Raw genomic sequence first — 18,396 nt, forward strand, 5'->3', positions numbered from 1 at the left:
GACACTGAGCCACTTCCAGTTTTTGACAGTTAATTGGAGATAAGAGTCTCAGGGGGACTTTTCTGCCCTGGGCTGGCTTCAAACTACAATCCTCAGATGTCAGCCTCCTGAGTAGCTCGGATTACAGGCATGAGCCCTCAGTGCCCAGCGAGATCTTTTGATGAGCAGTTTTAGTGAATAGAATGTAGCCTACTCTATGAGATTTCCAGTTATGAATAGTCAGACCTACTGCATTATGGTACGGTAAATTTGATTAATTTTAGAGTACTGAAACTATCGTGAATATTAATAATTTTTCTTAGCAATCTCCTTAGAGCCATATATTGATGCATATCAAGGGTCTACTTTGTGTGTACTTTTTATATAGTTTAACTAGTTTTCAACTTGGAATTTTTCTCAGGTATTTTGGATCTTTTGAGTAGTGTGATATTTATCTAACTTGATTTAAATCATAATTCTTATGTTTTAAACAGAGATAAAGTCAGCTGTGTTTGACGACTGCAAGAAAGAAGGAGAATGGAAGGTAAAATTTGAATATTTTCCCCTTATATTGAGGCCTTTATTAGAGAACTTGGACATGTACTATTTGCTTTTAAATCCTAACTTTATCATTGAATAAGTATGGCTCCTTGGGCAGGTAATACAATACAACCTTTGGCTGCCTCTGTTTTCTTATCTTTAAGATGGGGATGTTAGTGGTCTGGCATGTTGCTAAGCATGACCTAGATTAAATCTGCAGCACCAAAAATAATCAACCAATAAATGGCTCAACTTTCTCTTAAGGGCTTTGCAAATTCTGATCAGCCAACCTTCCAATCTTACCTAGTTCTTTATACTATTCCCTTACTCTATTCCCAAGAGACTAGTATAGTATTTTATCTAGTAGATAAAGTAGAATGCTATACTATAATTGCCTGTTACTACCTGTTAAGTGTTCTCAACACATAGCATAATGCTTAGGACTCATTAAAGAAAGACAACATTTCTGTATGGTGATGTACTTATTGACACAAGTGTAAATTGTTCGTTAACTCAAAAGTGCCCTTATTTTAACCAAACTCTCCCCATTTAAAGAAAAATTATATATGAAACAAAATCAGGATGATAACTCATAGGGTAGCCAGAAAAAAATAAGTGAACAGTGCTTGAAACAATGTGTCAATTTATTATTTTAAGAAAATTTGATGTTGAACATTGTATTAAAATGAAAACGCCCTTCAAAGTAAAATACATACACATATTCTATATGTATATGTATAGTGAGAAAAATCTCTAGATCATGAGCCAAAACATGAATTGAGGTCATTTCATATACTGTACTAATATTTTAATTTTATGTTATAAAAGATTGATAAGTTTGAATAGATTCAAGATCTGAAATTCTGTCTTTTGTGAATTCTTGGCAATTAGATGCTTATACTTATTTCTTAATTTATGTTTAAGATAATGCTTTTAGATGAATTTACCACTAAGCTTTTGGCATCATGTTGCAAAATGACAGATCTTCTAGAAGAGGGAATAACTGGTAAGTGTTACTAATTCTCGTGAATACTTTAAAAATTGGAAGGCTGAAGAATTAAGAAATTTTTGTCAGTAATCTTTTTTTAAAAGAAGGCTATGTTTTATTTTTTATGACATAAGCAAATTTGACATTTTCTTTATGAATCTTCAGAGTCAGTTTTTCTGCCAAATGAGACATTATTAAGTGTTATTAACTAAGACTAAGTCAGTTGCTTTATTGAAGGTTTTTTTTTTTTTTTTTTAATTTTTTTTGCCAGTCATGAGGCTTGAGCTCAGGGCCTGAGCACTATCCCTGAGTTTTGTTTTTTTTTTTTTGGTCAGTCATGGGACTTGAACTCTGGTCTTGGACGCTGTCCCTGCGCTCTTCAGCTCAAGGGGAGCACTCTACCGCTTGAGCCACAGTGCCACTTCCAGTTTTCTAGTGGTTTATTGGAGATAAGAGTCTCACGGATTTTCCTGCCTGGGCTGGTTTTGAACCAAGATCCTCAGATCTCAGCCTCCTGAGTAGTTAGGATTACAGGCGTGAGCCACTGGCGCCTGGCTCCCTGAGTTTCTTTTGCTCAAGACTAGCACTCTACCAGTGGAGCCACAGAGCCACTTCTGGCCTTTTCTGTTTATGTGGTACTGAGGAATTGAACCCTCATGCAGGCAAGGCAATCACTCTACCAGTAAGCCACATCCTCAGCCTGTGTGGTGGTATTGGTGGTGGTTGTTTTTTAATGTTTAACAGTTTTGTTATTGATACACTCAGTTAACTTTGCTTGTGGTTTTCTTTTTTCTTTTTTGGTTTTAGGAATCAAACCTAGTAATGAGTACATACAAAGAGTTCTACCACTGGGCTATACTCCCAGCTTCTAAATTGATGGTCTAAAATTAATATTGATACATACTTGAAAATATATGATGCTGATTTTGTAAATTTATTTTTTAATTTTTATTTTTATTACCTGGAAATGAGATAATTAAAATTTTAAATCAGTTCTAGAAAGAAAACTTAAAATACAGATTTGGGAAAATAATCATTATACCATGAGTGGTCCAGGTTTATGTTAGTGAAATATTAATCCATATTACCTTCTAGGGAAAATATCAATATCTTGCAACATTTATGATGATATTATCTTTAACTCATTCTTTAACTTATTTAAATTTGATCTTTTTAACAGCCCTATAAACACAGATAAATACACCCATTTCCCCATTTGCAATAGGAAAACACTTGAAGTCAGATGTAATTTTTTTATATGTTGGATCCTAATATACTATTTTTTCTGGGAGTTTGAACTTTGAGCCTTACACTTGCTATCTAGGTGCTTATTATTTAAGTTATGCTTCCAACCCTTTTTGCTTTTATCATTTTCAAATAGGGTTTTACTTTTTGTCCCCACTGGCCTGAACTTTGGTGCTTTCCTGAGTCATTAGGAAAATAGCTGCTAGTAACAAAGCCAACTTTATATTGATTGAGATGTTACACAATCATTTTGCCTGAGCTGGCCTCAATTCATGATCCTTCCAGTGCCAGCTTTCTGAATGGTTAGGATTACAGGCATGAGCCACCACATCTGGTTAGTCATTCCTAATTTCTTTGGCTCAGAAGTAAACCTAAGATTCTTTAGAGAGTATTCTCTGACTTTATATTTGTTTTGATATTTATGCATAAAATAATCTTTGTTGCCAATTGCATATTAAATATGTGCTTTCTATGACCTTTCATAGGAAAACAGAATTGATTTGAAAACAAATGGAGGAAAGCTTACTGAGCATATCACTACAGATGAAATTTAGGAGAGGAAGTATAGCATGATTAATAGTCTGGGTTCTGCAGCTCCAGAGTCCTTGTTTTGAAACATAGCTTATCCACATACCAGTTGAGGCTACCTCCCTGAGTCCTGCATCCCCTCAATAAAATGCAAATAACTATGCCTATCTCATAGGATTATTATAAAAATAGAATGAAGTAACGTGTTAAGTAGTTAGGTGGATGACTGATAAATTACTAATAACAAACATTTGCTGATGGATGTGTCAGCCTTAAAGAGTTTCCTTAAAGGTATTAACTCTGGAAATGTTTAATTCATGTTTTCCTTTCTGATCCTTATACATATTAAGAAATAAATATTATAAGGTCTTTCAAATTTTCATCTCTATATATGAAATATATGTTTGCGTATACAAACCAAATGTATATAAGTATGCAGGTGTAAATATCTTTGTCGTTACATGTATAGTTGCAGAAAATTAAAAGCAAGGTATTGAGGTTTTGGTGGCTCCCACTGATAATCCTAGCTACTCAAGAGGCTGAGATCTGAGGATTTAAATTCAAAGGTTGGCCTAGACAGACAAATCTGAGAGACTCTTCAGTTTTCAAGCACAAAGTATGGCTCAGGCAAAGTGCCGGTTATGAGCAGAAAAACTGAGCAAGTACAAGTGTGAGTTCAAGCCCCAGTGCTAGGACCAAAAAAGAAAAATAAGCAAACAGCAAGTTAAGTTTTTTTTTTTTTGGTCAGTCATGGAGCCTGAACTCGACCTGAGCGCTGTCCCTCAGCTCTTTAGCTCAAGGCTAGAGCTTCTACCACTTGAGCCACAGCACCACTTCCGGTTTTTTTCTGCTTATGTGGTGCTGACGAATGGGAACCCAGGGTCTCATGCATGCGAAGCAAGCACTCTACCACTGAGCCACCTTTCCAGCCCAAGTTTTTTTGTTGTTGTTTTTTTAATGATATAAAGATTATCGGGGCAAAAAGAAAAAAAAAACTCTAAAACTTGAAATTAGAAGATTAAAGCCCTGACTTTTTTGTTAAATAAGTGAAATATTGATTGATATTAGTTTGTTGTGAGTTTTTTTAAAAAATTACATTGCCATAGGTCATTCTGATATGAAACAAGAGTGAATACCATTTGACAAATGTATGAACACACTATGAAGTGACAGAGCTATATTATGACCTAGGAGTTTTTGTTTGCCCCTTAGAGAACATTATTTCTTACTGTGTTTGCAATGTTGATACCATATTCTTCAAGGAAAGGATTCTGTGGCCAATAAGCTTGGAAAATAGTATCAAGGACAAACAACAAGTGTTATTGGTACCTTTTAAAGGGTTTAATATAACAATGTACATGTAGATCCCCCAAGGTAACAATGCAGTATTCATTTTAAAAATTTGTTTGGCCACAGAAAGACCTTTTTTTTTTTTGAGAAACATTTTCTTGGATAGAATGCACAGCTATGGAATGTTCTTGATATTTTCCAGAGTCATCTAGGTTTGTTCTGGCTTAGTCATTATTATTTTCCAGAGTCGTTATCCTCCAAGTTTCACTGAGAGTCCATCTGTTAGACTTGGCATGGGCAGGTTCTGTGGTCAGATTCCCTGTTGTATGCCAGTCATTTATAAAAATGATCAGTATGTATCTTTTAAAAAATACATGAGGGGAAAAGTGTTACTTTAGTATTTGCTACTGCAGTGCAGGTTTGGTTAAGTTAAAATCTTTTAAAAACAGATTAGAAATTAGACTATTCATTTTTCATTATCAAAGACTTTAAAAATCATTTAACACATAGGTACTCTTCAGTGAGTTTGAGAAATGACATTTTCTGCTATCAATAAGCAGATTTAATTTTCACAGTTATATAGCATGTACATTATTCCCTAAACATACTAGTATATGTAGCATAAGTGTTAGACATTTCATTTGGAGTACTAACTAGTGGAAGTAAATTAACGTATATGAAACCTTAATTATTATTTTCATTTTTTACTTTTTGGAGGGACATGAGGATTGAACCCAGGACCTTGTATATGCAAAGAATATCTTGTGTCATTGAACTGCTTCCCTATGCCTGTGAATCTTAGTCCTTTTTCAGATAAAATTATAATTAAAGGAATTATAAAATCCTCATTTTTTAAAAAAAATTAAATTTTTCCTTGAAAAAAATTTATTTGGTCAGTCATGGGGCTTGGACTCAGGGCCTGGATGCTGTCCCAGAGCTTTTTCACTCAAGGCTAGTGCTCTACCATTTTGAGCCACAGCTGTACTTCTGGTTTTTGGGTGGTTAATTGGAGATAAGAGTCTCATGGACTTTTCCTGTGTAGACTAGCTTGGACCAGTGAACCTCAAAATCTTAGCCTCCTGATTAGCTAGAATTACAGGCATGAGCCACCAGCGCCCAGCTTTCCTTGAAATTTTTATTTAATATCTAATACTAGCCATGATGAAATTACCATATTTAAAAGAAAAATTGAGCAGTGGCTTACTTTGCATGTCATAATGCTGGTTAATGTGATTAATGATTTTTTTTCTGGGTCTTTAGCTAACACAAATGTTGAAAAATGGTTTTCTTTATTTGTAGAAGGATACTTTAAGTTAAAATAGAGCTGGGAGTCAGTGGCTCACACCTATAATCCTAGATATTTAGGAGGCTAAGATCTGAAGATTGAAGTTCAAAGCCAGCCCAGCCAGGAAAGTCTGCCCAAAAGCTGGAAATGGAGCTGTAGCTCTAAGTTGTAAAGCATTAGACTTGATAACAAAAGCTCAGGGACAGAGCCCAGGCCCAGAGTTCAAACCCCAGGACTGGCAGAAAAGATAGATTAGATAGATGGACTTTAATGTGGGAAGTATGACTTAGCTATAAAGCACCTATCAGGCAATTGTAAGACCCTGACTTCAAAGCCCAGTACCACCAAAAATATACACATACATGTGTATGTATAAGCACACACACATATACATGTACAGGTGATAATCTCCCCAACACTCCCTATTAGATAATCTCCCCAACAATTGAGTGCTCATATGTAATCCTGTCTACTTGGACCGCTGAGATTGGAAAGGCTGAGGTTCAAAGCCAACCAAGGCAAAAAAGATTCATGAGATCCCCTTCTTAATGGAGAACAGGACACTGTGATATGTGCCTGTTATCCTAACCACAAAAGGAAGCCTAACATAGGGATATTGAGCCAGCACTGTATGGAAAATGGACAGCTTGTGGGTAGAGATAAGTGGGGAAAACTGGGAGAGAGCAAAGAAAAGAATGACATTGTCTAAAAAGAAATGTACTCATTACCTGACTTATGTAACTAACCACTCTATACATCACCTTTATACTAATTTTTTAAAAAAGATAAAGGATACAATTTAAATTTTTTTTAAAAGAACTTTTAAAAAACAAACCCATAGAATTAGAAGCATGGCTGAGTGGTAAAAGTGCCTGCCTATTGAGCTCAAGGCCCTGAGCTATATCCCAATGCCTACAAATAAATAAGTAAATAAAAATACCTTTAAATAGTTATTTGTGTTCACTTTATATTAGATATTTTCTTAATTTTAGTAAATTGACTAATTTCTAGTGATATTATTGAAAAATATACTTATGTGTGCTTTTAAAATGATAAATGTTTTGTGTAACTGTAACCCCTCTGTACAGCATCTTTACAATAAAACAAAATTAAAATAAAATGACAAATGTTAATTGGCAACTTAAAGAATATTGTGGTAGTTAAAACATAGGCTCTTAGATATGAGTTGGAAGCATGCCTGTTCTACTTTTTGTCTGCTTAGGCAAGTTATTCGACTACTTTAAGCCTCAGTCTTCTCATCTTAAAACTCATCTCATTGTTATGAGGGTTAATAGTTTATGTAAAATTCTTAGCCTGACATAATTGGTGTCATATTAGCTAATATTATAGAATACTTTTGAAAGAAATGCCTATTTTTATTTTTATGCATTTTCTCTCTGTCTCTGTCTCTCTCTCTTTCTCTCGCTCTCTTTCTCTCGCTCTCTCTTTCTCTCGCTCTCTCTTTCTCTTTCTCTTTCTCTTTCTCTTTGTTGTGGAGATTGAACTCAGGGCCTGGGAACTGACCCGAGCCTCTATGTGCTCATGGCTAGCACTCTACCACTTGAGCCACAGCATCACTTCTGGGTTTTTTGAGTGATTAGTTGGAGATAAGAGTCTTGTTGGTACTTTTCTGCCCAGGCTGGCTCCGAACTATGATCTTCATATCTCAGCCTCCTGAGTAGCTAGGATTACAGGCATGAGCCATCATTGCCCAGCTCTCAGTTTGTTTATGTCATATTGATTGCTTATGCTGTTAGGCTGGTAAACCTACCCGTGATACAACTTTTTTTCCTCATAATAAAACAAGCATATGGTTTACCCTCAGGAAAGATTTATCAAATGAGAACAAAATGTAAACCTAGCATATAATGTGGTTTTTTTAAAATTAGAGTATGGTAAAATTTATTTAAAGTTGATCTCAAGGCTGGTGCTGGTCCCTCATGCCTGTAATGTTAGCTACTCAGGAGGTTGAGGTCTGAGAACCTAGGTCCAAAACTGCCCAGACAGACAATACCAAGAGGCTCCTATCAGTAACTCCCAAAAGCCAGAAGTGTGGCTCAAATGTAGATGCCAGCCTTGAGTGAAAAACCTTGAGACAGTATCTAGCCCCAGTACTGTCACACACACAAAAAGGTTTCAAGTATGTACATTTGATTTTATAAAATGTCTTTTTCTGTTGGTAGTTGTGGAGAATATTTATAAGAATCGAGAACCTGTCAGACAGATGAAAGCTCTTTATTTTATCTCTCCAACGCCAAAAGTGAGTATTTTGAGTCCTTAAAAAGTTAGTTCTTGGGCTTGGGTGTAATTCATTGATTGTGTGTGTGTGTGTGCATAGCATGTGTAAGCTATGGGGCTCAATCTTTAGAACAATTTTTGTGTGTATGTGCAGGTCCTGGGGCTCGAATGCAGAGCCTGGTCACTGTTTCTGAGCTTTTTCACTCAAGGTTAGTACTCTACCACTTGAGCCATAGTTCCACTAAAGTTTTTTGATGGTTAATTGGAGATAAGAGTCTCATGGGCTTTCCTGCTCAGGCTAGCTTTGGTCTCAGCCTCCTGAGTAGCTAGGATTATAAGAATGAGCTACCAGCGCCTGGCCAGAACACATTTTTTAAAAAGCAGATTCTTCGTTCTTTGTCACCATTTGCTAATAAACTGGTTCATGTAATTGTAATCCATCTGTACATTACTTTTCTAATAATAATAAAAATGCATGAAAGAAAACAAAAACAAGCAAAAAATCATAGTAATGAAATACTCTTTATTAGAAAAATATTCCTATAAACTGAATTATTTAAGAAAAATTGTGTGTTAAATTATTGGGCTTTTTTTGGCAGTTATTTTTTATTTTTTTGCAATACTGTGGTTTGAACTCAGGATCTTGCACTTGGTAGGTAGGTGTTCTACCATGTCAGCTATGTCTCCAGCCCAGACTGTTGTTTTATTTGTACTCTTTCAAGTGACAGTGTGCAAGTGAAAACAAGTTAGTTATATAAAATGATAGTTTCTTTGCAAATTTTGTTTATGCTGCTCTTATTGAACCATAATTTTGGAGAAGATGGAAATATAGATAAAATAGTCTTTGATCAATCCTTTATCTTAGTGATTTCCTTATTGCATACATACATGTATATGTGTATGTCTGTGTGTGTGTATAGAATTATGTCACTTTGTGTGAGGATTTTTTTTTTTTTTTTTTTTTTTTTTTGGGTCCGGTAGTGGGGCCTGAACTCTGGGCCTGGGCACTATCCCTCAGCTCTTCAGCTCAAGGCTAGCGCTCTACCACCTGAGCCACAGCGCCACTTCCGGCTTTTTTTTCTTTTTTGCTTATGTGGTGCTGAGGAATCAAACCCAGGGCCTCAGGCATGCAAGGCAAGCGCTCTACCACTGAGCCACCTTCCCAGCCCTTTGTGTGAGGATTTTAAAGTTTGTAATCTGATTAAATGACTTAACTCACATTAAGTCAAATTTAGAGCCAAAAAAGTATCATGTTCCTTTAATCTGTGTAATATCTGAGAACGTATTTTCTAACACCACCTTTTATTCATTCTTTCCTAGAATGTTAATTAGTAGCCCTAGTTTCATTTCACCTTTAATTTTAGCAAATGGTAGGAAAAAGGCAGATATTCTCTTATTGGCTGCTGGTGCAGAGAGGTTTTAATGACATAACATGATATTCTATTACAGAAAATTAATGATTGGGAAAAAAATGCAAGTTAAAAGCACTATGCCTCACCTAGCAGTTTGGCAGACGGATTTTATATCTGTGTATATATTTATACACAGATAAATACATATATAAGTATACATACATATATACACACATATGTCACATTCTAGTTGTTTTAGCTATCAGTTTAGCAGAAATTACTATATATTGCTGGTGGGGATATAGATTAATACTGGCTTTTTGGAAAATAATTTGGTGTCCTTTCTCAAGAATCTTAAAAATGTTCCATGTTTTTTAGCTTGTCATAGGAAATAATCAAATGACTTTTCTAATTAAGTTCCTAGGAATAAGCAAATCCAGTAAGGTCTTAGAAAAATAATAGTGCGAAAGATCATATGACCATTAAAAAAAGGTTTATAGATATTTTTATGACCTAGGAATTCACTTTTAATGTCAGATAACAAAAGCAGAATATAAAGATTTCAGGAATGGAGCCCAGATTCAGAGAAGATGGCACCTAACTATGACTCCTTTCATTCCTACAACCAATTTCAGTTTCTTTTACTGTTTTAAATCAGTTGACTGCAGAGTGCTACAGGCCTCTGTGTGTAAGTGAAGCCTCAGGGTCCTTGAGGACTCTGGAAAAGAAATGTAGTGTGAGACTTGCATCCTCATGTGCTGGGAGTTCCCACACAAGGCTCATAAAGCAGCAGATCTCAGGAGGAGTTTGCTAAAAGAGATCTGTGATCTCCATCGGATGTCTTAGTGGTTTGTCTACTGTGCTTTGGTGGTTTTGCCCTCAGAGAAACCACCAGCTTCCTTCTTTTGTGGAACTAGCTATATTTGAGTTACTCCAATAGAAAAACCTAAGTCTGCATTGAGTGGATAAAGAAAAGCAACCATGGGGCTAGGAAGGTGGCTCAGTAGTAGAGTGCTTACCTTGCATGCCAGAGGCCCTGGGTTTGATTCCTCAGCACCACATAAGCAAAAAGAAAAAAGCCGGAAGTGGCGCTGTGGCTCAAGTGGTAGAGCGCTAGCCTTGAGCTGAAGAGCTGAGGGACAGCGCCCAGGCCCAGAGTTCAGGCCCCACGACCGGACCCCCGCCAAAAAAAAAGAAAAAGAAAAAAAGAACAGCAACCACTTAGCTAAGTGGGTCCAGCTTCCAGAGAAGAGGAAGTTCAGGCAAATGAAGAAAACATAGCTGGCAAAATAAGAGTTACTTGTAGAGGATGCCAACCTGAATAGAAAGACAGTATCTATATGGCGAGACCAATGTAGTACCCAGAACAGTTTCTGAGGTCAGTATGTGATTTCTTACTTAAACAGTTAATTGAAAGAGAGGATAATCTCTATAGAAATTTGAATCAGTGGCCTAGAAATCAAAATTGAATATTGCAAAACAAAAACAGGAAAAGAAAAAAAGTTATAGAAATCATGGGCGATAAGATAGACTTTTAACATCAAACCACATGAGCTAACAGAAATATAGTTTTAGGATTTTCGGGAGAAAATAGATAGAGGAGAGATAAATAAGTTTGCCATCTACATTTTTGCATTTAAATAATTATTTTTAAACTACTACATGGAGGTATATACTACCAACAATATTACCTGCTGTTTTTCCTAGAAGTCATCTACCAAGCTCTGTGTGTTTCATTATCCTTTGACAGTTTCAGCTCCAAATTCACTGTCACTTTATTTAACACTTCTCCAGCCATATGTCTTGGTGGTTTTATTATTCATGTAGATGATACTCCTAGCATCTTGGCTTCTCAGCCCTTGATCTGTTATCGTCTGATAATCTTGTCCTCTGTTTTTTCAGCTTTCTTAGACTACTCTTCATTGCCTTTGTTTATCTGTATTACCATACTGCTTGCTACATGTTATTTTATGGACTACCACTGGCTAAGCATCTTTTTTTTTTTTTTTTTTTTTTTTTTTAATTGTATTTTATTTTATTTGAGAACATACTGTACAGAGGGGCTACAATTACATGGGCAGAATAATGCATACATTTCTTACCAAGGCTAAGCATCTTTAAAAGTCAATTTATAGCCGGGTGCCTGTGGCTCACGCCTGTAATCCTAGCTACTCAGGAGGCTGAGATCCGAAGATCATGGTTCAAAGCCAACCCGGGCAGGAAAGTCCATGAGATTTTTATCTCCAGTAAACCACCAGAAAACTGGAAGTGGTACTGTGGCCCAAATGATAGAGCACTCGCCTTGAGCTGAAGAGCTCAGCGACAGCACCCAAACCCAGAGTTCAAGCCCCACGACCCAAAAAAAAAAAAGTTCAATTTATAAACTGACTTGACCAAAAAAAGAAAAGTTTAGTTTATAAACTAACTTTTTTTGTTGTTGGTTGTGGGGCTTGAACTCTGGGTCTGGCACTGTCCCTCAGCTCTTCAGCTCAAGGCGAGCACTCTACTACTTAGGTCACAGCACCACTTCAGGTCTTTTCTATTTACGTGGTGCTGAGGAATCAAACCCAAGGTCTCATATGTGAGGCGAGCACTTTACCACTGAGCCACCTTCCCAGCCCCTAAACTGAACTTTTAACCAGTAAGGTTTTCTTTTCTTTTTTTTTTTTTTTTTTAATTTCTTTTTTGGGGGAGGGGGGGAGAGTCCTGTCGTGGGGCCTGAACTCTGGGCCTGGGCGCTGTCCCTCAGCTCTTCAGTTCAAGGCTAACAATCTACCACTTGAACCACAGCACCACTTCCGGCTTTTTTCTTTTTGCTTACGTGGTGCTGAGGAATCGAACCCAGGGCCTCATGCATGCAAGGCAAGCACTCTACCACTGAGCCACCTTCCCAGCCCAGGTTTTATTTTCTTATTCCAATAAAATATTCTTAGTTATTTTAAAAGATATATAATATGTAATTATATATAGTATTATAACAATATATAAAAAGATATTTATTTATAATTAAATTAGTAACAAAGTGTGTATTAACTTCAAACCCTTTTTAAGTCTGTAGATTGCTTCTTACATGATTTTGCAAGTAAATCAGAGAACAAATATAAGGCAGCATATATATACTTCACGGACTGTAAGTATCTTATGAATTATTGCTTTAAAGTTTAAAGTTCTATTCATTTGAAAGTATCTGCTTTTTATAGTACTGTTTAAGTACTGGTAGTTTTTCTGTTTATCATTTGTTATTAGGCTAGAACCTAAAAAATACAAGTTTCTCCTTTGATTCATATTGTGGTTAAAAAAAATAAAGAAGCAGGACACCTGTGGCTCATACCTATAACCTTAGCTCCTCAGGAGGCTGAGATAAGGATTGTGGTTTGAGACCATCCTGAAAGAAAAGTTCATGAGACCTTATCTTAATAGAAAAAGCTGTGTGTGGTGGCATACTCATGCCAGCCATGCTATAACTAGAAGCATAAATAGAAAGGCTTGTCTGAGAAAAAATAAAGCAAAAAGTGCTTAAGACATGGTTCAAATGGTAGAGTGCTTCCTTAGCAGCACAAGGCCTGGAGTTCAAACTGCAGTACTACCAAAAAGACCTTGGGGAAAGTATTGAGTAAAACAGCCATCAGTTTGGTATATATTAACAGAGAAAAATGTCATTTATTAATTCCTAGACTTTATCAGAGATTCCTTACTTTAAATATTTGCCCTGTATCTAATGCCTAGTAATAGTGTGCATTTTATTACAAAGTCAGGTTATATTGGTCACTTAAGTAACCTTTTTATACAGAACTTCATGCTTATGGAATCGATAAAATTTAATGAATGTGAAACCTCTTCTAAATTAAGTAAACTTTTTTAAAAAAATCACTAGGATTTGAACTCAGGGTTTGAACCTTGAGTTTACTAAGCAGGTACTCTACCAATTGAGTCACACCTCCAGCCCAGGAATAATTTTTATGGTGCTGAGATTGAAGCTGGGGCCATATGCATGTTGAGTAAGTGCTCTACCACTGAGTTACATCCTCTTTGTTTGTTTATTTGATTGGTTGATTTGGGTTTTTTTGTTGTTGTGGTTGGTTGATATAGGGTCATAGTATGTAGCTCAGGTGAGCCTTGAACTCAAAGTCCTCCTGCCTCCATCTCCTGAATGCTGGGGTTATTACATGCACAACCACACTGAGTTAAATTAAGAAATCTTAGGGCTACAGAACATCATGTTGAAAGAGAATAGGAACCAATGAATGAAATCCATTATCAACCTTAACATTTAAGAGTTGATATTCCAATCAAGATTTAATAACACCATAAAACATGTAGGTGAGAGAAGAGAAAACATGACCTCTAAATTCTAGAACTTTCTAGTTCTAGGAAACTTGAATTAGAACTTGAATTAGAAAAATTTCCTTTCAAACATTTAGTTTTAGCAGATCTCTAATGAACTAGCTTTACAGGAGATGTGACTGGAGAAAATGAAATTATCACAGCCCTTTTGACACGAATATCTGTAAAGTAAGAACAATTTATGTTATCTTTATTCTCATAGTGTACTACTGTGAGGAAGGCAGTGATTAAATATAAAAATAGTCTTGAATAATGGATTGAGATGAAGATTGAATGAATAAAAATTGAGATGTAGTTATATGCCTTGATTTTTTTTCTTTCAGTTTGTCCTGATAGTCTCTTTAACAAAATTAAAGCATCTTGCTCGAAGTCAATAAGAAGATGTAAAGAAATAAATATTTCTTTCATTCCACATGAATCTCAGGTACTTTCTATTTTTAATTTTAGTTCTCAATGGATTTTCATATTTGATTTTACAAGCTTGTTAATAAAGCATATTTTAAAGAAGTTTTATTATCTATTTGATGAATTTTTTTTACCTTATCTACAAATAAATGTCCCCTATAGTGAAGAGAGAAACATAAGCAATGAAATTGGAATGCGTTATTAATTATGAAAAGAGGAGCTTAAGTTTCTTATCTGCTACCAAGTCCTAGGTATATAAGATTTCAGCACTACTAGAGTGTGGAATCAAGAAATTTGTTTTTGTCTTTATTGGTCATGGGTCTTGAACTGTGGGCCTGGGTGCTGTCCCTGATCTCTTCAGCTCAAGGTGAGCCCTCTACTACTTGAACCACAGCGCCACTTTAGGTATTCAGGTGGTTTATTGGAGATAAGAGTCTCACAAATGTTCCTGCCCTGGCTGATTTTGAATGTTCCTGCCCTGGCTGATTTTGAACAGTGATCCTCAGATCTCAGCCTCCTGAGTAGCTAGGATTACAGGCGTGAGCCACTGGTGCCTGGCAAGAAATGTTTTAATATCAACTTTGTTGGGTGATACAAAAAATAGTTCATTTAGCTATTTCAGGGATATAATAAACTTAATTTAACATTAAGTCATAATTTATAAAACTTTTGCCTAACAGCTTTTAATTAATAATAGTACTTTGTATTAGATATTTTATTGGCTGCTTTACATAAATTAGTAATTTAACCATTGCATCATCACTGTTTCCAGTAGAAGGATAAGAAAACACACAGGTTAAATAACTTACCCCAAAACGCATAGCTAATGAATCTTTCAGATTTGTGGTGCTCTGTTCTCTGCGCTTGGATTGTAGCATTTTATAGAATTTAAATAATTCAGTGTTGTTTGGTACTCTAACTATATAGGGGATAGAAAAATCCTAGGTAAGGGAATTCTCTTTTAAGCTTTGCTGTTTTTGACAGAGACTATAATCTAAATCATGAAATTTTAAATTATCTGCTTAACTGTTTTCCAAAAGTTATCTGTAAAGGTAATCCTTTAATACTATGTAGAAAAATCTCCTCTCATTACAAGAACAGCCCTTTTGAACAAAGAACAAAGGTTTATTTCTCATTCATGTTTTACATTGTTGAGGCTAATGAGCAAGTAGTCTGGGACATAACGGGGAAAAGAGAAAATGTTGTGGCCATGCAATGGTTCTTTTGTTTTAATTTTGGTAGGGTTTTGTTTTGTAGTTTGTCTTTGTTTTTCTGTGGAAGGGAAGAAGGAAAGTGTATGTGATGCTGAGGATTATAGCCACAAGGCCTTGTACATGCCAGGGAAGCATTGTATCCCTCCTTACATAATGGTTTGTTTTTTTGTTTGTTTGTTTGTTTGTTTTTTTCCGGTCGTGGGGCCTGAACTCTGGGCCTGGGCACTGTCCCTCAGCTCTTCAGCTCAAGGCTAGTGCTCTACCACTTGAGCCACAGCGCCACTTCCGGCTTTTTTCTTTTTGCTTATGTGGTGCTAAGGAATCGAACCCAGGGCCTCGAGCATGCAAGGCAAGCACTCTACCACTGAGCCACCTTCCCAGCCCCATAATGGTTTGTTTTTGTTTTTGTTTTTGTCGGTTGTGGGGCTTGAACTCTGGGCCTGGGCACTGTCCCTCAGCAGTTCAGCTCAAGGCAAGCACTCTACCACTTGAGCCACAGTACCACTTCCAGTTTTCTGGTGATTTATTGGAGATAAGAGTTTCATGGCTTTTCCTGCGGGGGCTGGGGGCTTTGAACTGTGATCCTCAAATCTCAGTCTCCTGAGTAGCTAGGATTACAGGCCTAAGCCACCAGTGCCCAGATTACATAATAGTTTTTTGGTTTGTTTGTTTTTTTTTGGTCCGGATATGGGGCCTGAGCTCTGGGCCTGGGCACTGTCTCTCAGCTCTTCAGCTCAAGCGCTCTACCACTTGAGCCACAGTGCCACTTCCGGCTTTTTTTTTCTTTTTGCTTATGTGGTGCTGAGGAATCGAACCCAGGGCCTCAGGCATGCAAGGCAAGCGCTCTACTACTGAGCCACCTTCCCAGCCCCTACATAATAGTTTTTAAAGCTTGTTGTGTAATTGATATATGTCTCTTCTATTTATGTTCTATAGCTAAGTACAGTATAACATCAGTGGGAGGAAAATATACTCCCATAGGGACAGTAAGAGGGATAAGTATCTTTGAACAAATTATATTATTGGTAGGGATAGTATACTATGGTAAGGATACAGTGCTGGTAATACAGCAAAAAACAGGATCTTTGAGTAGCAGCGATAACTAGATTGACCACAGCTAAATTATACTCTATATTAAGGCTGCTCTGTTGGTATCGATGGGTTATGATCAAATAAATGAATGACTTTGAGTAAAAGGAAATGTAAGGAAGTTTGTTCATGATTAATTACTTAGTTTATAATATTTATTATTTGCTTACTTTTATATCCAATATATTATTCTAGGTGAAGAGGGCTTCCTATCACTTTTTTTTTCTTTCACTGACATGTAGTTTCATGGGCTTTTTTTTTTTTTTTTTTTTTTTTCACCACGGGCTGACCAGGAACAACAATCCTCCCAATTTCAGCCAGCGACATAGGTTAGGATAATAGTCATACACCACTGTGCTTAGATATGGGTTGAAAAGGAATTTCTCAAACTTTTCAGCCAAGACTGGTCTTGAACTGTAATCCTCCCATTCTCAGCCTTCCAAGTAGCTAGGGTGAAGCTTTGAGTCACTCACACTAGGCTCTACTGGGTTAGGATTTTTAATCTTTGGCATACAGACCAACTTGGCTTTGTTGTAATTCTTTCTGCCAACTATAAGGTTTTTATTTTAGTTTCACTACCTCAGATTCCTTCATCTGTTGCATTGGTAGTGAAAAGTAAATAGTACAATCTATATTTGAGGGAGATAGGTAGACTAAACAGGGAAGACATGGGAGAAAGGAGATAAAGGATGAAATCAAGATGACAGAGAAAACAAGATTTCATTAAGGTAAAGATGCAGTTGTTCCAGGAAACAGCATTAGTAGTATTTTTTCTTTCTTTTCTTTTTATTTATTTTTTTTAAATTTTATTATGAAAATACTGTACAGAGGGGTTACAATTACATGGGCAAGATAATGAGTACATTTCTTATCAAGCATTGTAGCCTCCTCCTTTGTTTCCCCTTCCCATCCCTTCCCAGCCTCCCTCCTCCCCCATATTTTTTCTTTAATGTCTTGTAATACCATTTTCTTGATGTATTTTTGAAATGAAGTCTCCTGATTGACAATATCAACTTCTTTTGGCCTAACCTAGGTATATACTCTTGATGTACCCGATGCATTCTATTACTGTTATAGTCCAGACTCTGCTAATGCCAATGGAAAAGATGCCATTATGGAAGCAATGGCTGAGCATATTGTTACCGTATGTGCCACTTTGGATGAAAATCCTGGAGTAAGATATAAAAGGTAAGGCACAGTATGATCTATAGATATTATGCTTTCTGTTGAAATCTAATCAAAGTTAAGCAATATCTTTGTGCTTTCTGTACTGGTGTGCAAAACTATATTTTCTTTGTACCATTACCAAGTTCTACATATGGCTGATTTAAAGTTTAAGGTTTAAATTTCGGATTACCTAATAGCTTCTGTTAACTGAATTTCAGAGCTCAAGTTTAGTACCATTTAGAAACAGTTTTTCATCAGTTTAAGGCATGCTTAGCGGAATGTTTTTACTGTCATAAAAGAAATATAGCCAGGCTGGGAATGTGGCTTAGTTGTAGGGTGCTTGCCTAGCATACATGAAGCCCTGGGTTCGATTCCTCAGTACATAAACATAAAAAGCCAGAAGTGATGCTGTGGCTCAAGTGTTAGAGTGCTAGACTTGAGCAAAAAAGAAGCTTAGGGGCAGTGCTCAGGCCCTAAGTTCAAGCCGAAGAACTGGCAAAAAAAGAAAAGAAAAGAAATACAGCCTTACATTTAATGTTTTAGCATTTTCACAAATTTAAATGGCCGTACTTACTGTATACTTTTCATAAAGTCTCGGTTTCTTGAGTATATTTAATCACAGTGGCCATTCTAAATTAAGAGATAAAGTTGATCTCTTATGCTACATAAATCTGTTTATTTGTTGCTTTTAAAAAATGCTTAAAGTACACTAATTTTATATATGGTTTTATA

The 18,396-nt window shown here is 36.2% G+C and overlaps 1 protein-coding gene across 1 annotated transcript in view; it reads left to right on the forward strand.

Moving 5' to 3' along the window:
- The window catches only part of Stxbp3 (syntaxin binding protein 3), a 73,546-nt gene that overhangs the window by 14,590 nt on the left and 40,560 nt on the right, over positions 1-18,396 (forward strand). Inside the window, exons 2-7 of the mRNA XM_070006171.1 lie at positions 474-523; positions 1,444-1,525; positions 8,039-8,115; positions 12,497-12,575; positions 14,113-14,213; positions 17,531-17,685. Of these exons, the coding sequence (XP_069862272.1) occupies positions 474-523; positions 1,444-1,525; positions 8,039-8,115; positions 12,497-12,575; positions 14,113-14,213; positions 17,531-17,685 (544 nt within the window). The remainder of the gene's footprint in view (positions 1-473; positions 524-1,443; positions 1,526-8,038; positions 8,116-12,496; positions 12,576-14,112; positions 14,214-17,530; positions 17,686-18,396) is intronic.

Source organism: Dipodomys merriami, unplaced genomic scaffold (assembly GCF_024711535.1).
Source record: "Dipodomys merriami isolate MVZ:Mamm:240054 unplaced genomic scaffold, mDipMer1.0.p SCAF_7, whole genome shotgun sequence".
Taxonomy (NCBI): domain Eukaryota; kingdom Metazoa; phylum Chordata; class Mammalia; order Rodentia; family Heteromyidae; genus Dipodomys; species Dipodomys merriami.